The sequence below is a fragment of the Lactuca virosa genome, chromosome 8 (genome assembly GCF_052849685.1).
Source record: "Lactuca virosa cultivar CGN04683 chromosome 8, Lactuca_virosa_CGN04683_v6, whole genome shotgun sequence".
Classification (NCBI taxonomy): Eukaryota; Viridiplantae; Streptophyta; class Magnoliopsida; order Asterales; family Asteraceae; genus Lactuca; species Lactuca virosa.
This window is the reverse complement of record NC_136433.1, coordinates 221,559,759-221,562,906: the sequence shown is the minus strand read 5'-3', so window position 1 is coordinate 221,562,906 and position 3,148 is coordinate 221,559,759. Positions and strand designations below refer to the sequence as shown.

The 3,148-nt window shown below is 37.0% G+C and overlaps 1 protein-coding gene across 1 annotated transcript; it reads right to left on the bottom strand.

Moving 5' to 3' along the window:
* Positions 1-302: 302 nt before the first annotated feature.
* LOC145131270 (uncharacterized) lies at positions 303-1,442 on the bottom strand. Its single transcript, XM_079065986.1, has 3 exons — positions 1,389-1,442; positions 640-1,107; positions 303-563 (listed from the first exon to the last, which is right to left on the bottom strand). The coding sequence occupies exons 1-3, from the start codon at positions 1,440-1,442 to the stop codon at positions 303-305; spliced, it is 783 nt and encodes a 260-aa protein (XP_078922112.1).
* Positions 1,443-3,148: the final 1,706 nt, after the last annotated feature.

Below are 3,148 nucleotides of genomic sequence, written 5' to 3'. Positions count from 1 at the left end.
GACGAGGTCTTATAGCTTGATATAATTTCACAATTGTATCATTAGTAATCTATATAAAACATTTTTTCAATATATGACACCAAACTATCACTTAAAAATTGATCACCCATTTTGTTGCATACATCAGTCTTTACCAACTTCATTGCTGAAAATGCATGTTCCACACTCGCTGTTGCAATGAGTAAGATCAATGCAAGTTTTAAGAGAAGGTAAACCTTAGGATATATTATATGATTTTGCGCTTCAACCATCTTTTTGGAAAGTTCTCCAATGCTCTTCAATTGATTAAATCGTTCATCTTATCACACATCCTTAATGTATTTTTTAAGTTCAACTTCAAGAACTTGAAGATCATATTCTGTTCGAAAGTCTTCCCTATAAAGTGTAGCCATTTCCATTAATTTATCCAAATCAAAGGCTTTAAAAGACTCACGCGAGCATAAACAAGCTATGCAAAGAAGTAATTTTGTGTTGGCTTCATTAAAGCGATGGTTAAGCTCTTGAAGTTGCATATCAATCACCGCCTTAAATACATCAACATGATAGTGGTGCAAGTTGTTAACCTGAAAAAAAATCTTTAACATGCTAATGAAAAAACACAATAAATAAATCAAGTTGGTAATATCAAACGTTACCAACCTGTGAAGCTCTTCGACGACTGAATCCATCATAATATTCATCTTCCATTTCCACAATTCTAACATCATGTTTATCGCAAAACAAAGTAACATTCCCTAAAAGTGGTTCCCATCCTACATATCTAATTTCTTGAATTGCTTTTTTAGAGCTACTTACCTGATTTATGGCATTTACGATATCTTGGTCTTTTCTTTGTAATGTTGTATTCAAATGATGTGTGACTCCCAAGATATCCACCATCAAGTGTAGACAAAACACAAAATCAAAGGATTTTAATAACCTTAAGATGCGAATTGCTTCAGCTTTACGATCACGATCACTATTATCTCTACCAAGGTCTTCAAGTACTTCACAAATGGAAGAATATATGTTCTTGATATTCAATAGAGATGAAAAATGAGAACCCCATCGAGTATCAGATGGTCGTTTGATACTCACTTCTTGATTCAAACCAGTACCACTCTCAAGCTCACCAAAAATTTACCATATAGAAGTTTAATTAGAATAACATAACCACAAAACATTTTTAATAATAAATCTAGTACAATTATAAAGCAAACCTTCAACCAATGCTTCGATAACTATATTTGCTTGTTTTTTCTTAAATTATCTCGTCGCTTGTAGGAAGTTCTAATAATGTTTAATAGCCGAGAAACCGCATCAAATAAATCATTAACCTTCGTGTGATTTTTTGCAACAGACACTAGGGCTAACTGTAATTGGTGACCAAAACAATGAATAAAATATACAGATTTTGTTTCATTCTTAATCAAAGTCTTCAATCCATTAAATGCACCACTCATGTTACTAGCACCATCATAGCCTAGCCCTTTAATGCTGGCATTACTTAAATTCCATTTTGAGAGCATATCATAAATGGTTGCCTTTAGTGTCAAAGCTGAAGTGTCACTGACATGTCTAAGTCCAAGAAACCTTTCTACAACTTCCCCCTTTTTATTTACAAACCTCAATACTAATGTCAATTCTTGTTTACAAGAAATATCACATGACTCGTCTACCAAAATTGCAAAAAAAAATCATTTCCAAGATCTTCCATAATAACATTTATAGTTGCATCTGAACATGCATGTAGAGATGCACACAAAATCCGGATCCTCGAAATGAAACCGATCCGATCCGAAATCCGGTTTCGGTCAAAACCGGTTTTGACCAAACCGGATCGGATTAAACCAGTGACCGGATTCAAACCGGTTTGGCTTTTCGGACTCGAAATCGGATTGACCCCCGGATCACAAACCGGATTCTACAAAAACCGGTTCTTAAACCGTCGGAAAATTTGGTAAAAGCTAACAAAATTCGGATCAAACCGGTTTCAAATCGGATTCGGATTGTTGACCAGATTCGGATCGGATTTTGACCGGATTCGGATCGGATTGGACGAGATCGGATTGTTGACCGGATCGGATTTGACCGGATCAGATTGTTGACCGGATCGGATCGGATCGGATCATGGGTTTGTGCATCTGCACGATATCTTTCTGGATATCAGTGCATTTCGATTGGGTATTTGTAACGCCTGTAGATCCGGGCTAGTCAATTTAGAGATAATAGGGGTCGAAAACGACTTTTCGACAAAAGATTATTTAGAATAAATAATCTTAACCAAGTTGTAGGATATGTCTCAAGGGTTCTGTACATATAAAGAACGCCGAAATCCAAGTTATAACGAAGAAGTTATGGCCCGTCGAAGTTTTTCGGCAAAACCGGCACGACATCGGGAGACGTAAATAGTGAATTTACAATAGACCGAATTTTAGCCATAGTGATCTAAAAGAAAGTCGTAGAATATGTTAAACCGAGAACATCCATAAAAAGAACGCCTAAATCTGACTTCGTATGAGGAAGTTATGAATTTTCTAAGATTTGGCATAGCAGTGCATGACCCGAAACTCAAATTTTAGTTCGAGCGGTTTTTGGCTTACGCAACCTAAATGAGAGTTGAATATCTCATTAATAGGAACTCAACGACAAAAAGATAGACGAAAACGGAGTCCGTATGTAGAAGTTGTAGATCTTATTTTTACCTACGCATGGATATAAAGAACGTCAAAAACGGAGGTCGTATGCGAAAGTTACGGATTTTAGAAGTCGGAAGTGTGCTGTGCGAAAATGGGTGATGTGGCACAATCTTGGCCATTGCTTTCTCCCCAAGGCTTGTCACCATATGGTGACATGTGGCACCAAGTTCAGCCATATTTCACCCTATAAATAAAACCTCACCCACTCTCATTTTCTTCACACATTTCCCATTCTTTTTTCTCTCTACACTCTCTCTAAACCTCCCAAAAACTCCCCTAGCGCTAAAAGAAAGCCCCAGAGCGCTCGACGGCTTCGAGAAGAAGAGCTTTCGGCTCGGAAGTCCTGCCCCTGCAGAGCCCGACTTCTAGCCAAACCCCCTCGTAGGTAAGATACGCCTACCTAATTTTTAATATAGCTTTTATTAAAATATAGTAACGTTATTAGGACCTTATAATAATTATTTGAGCTA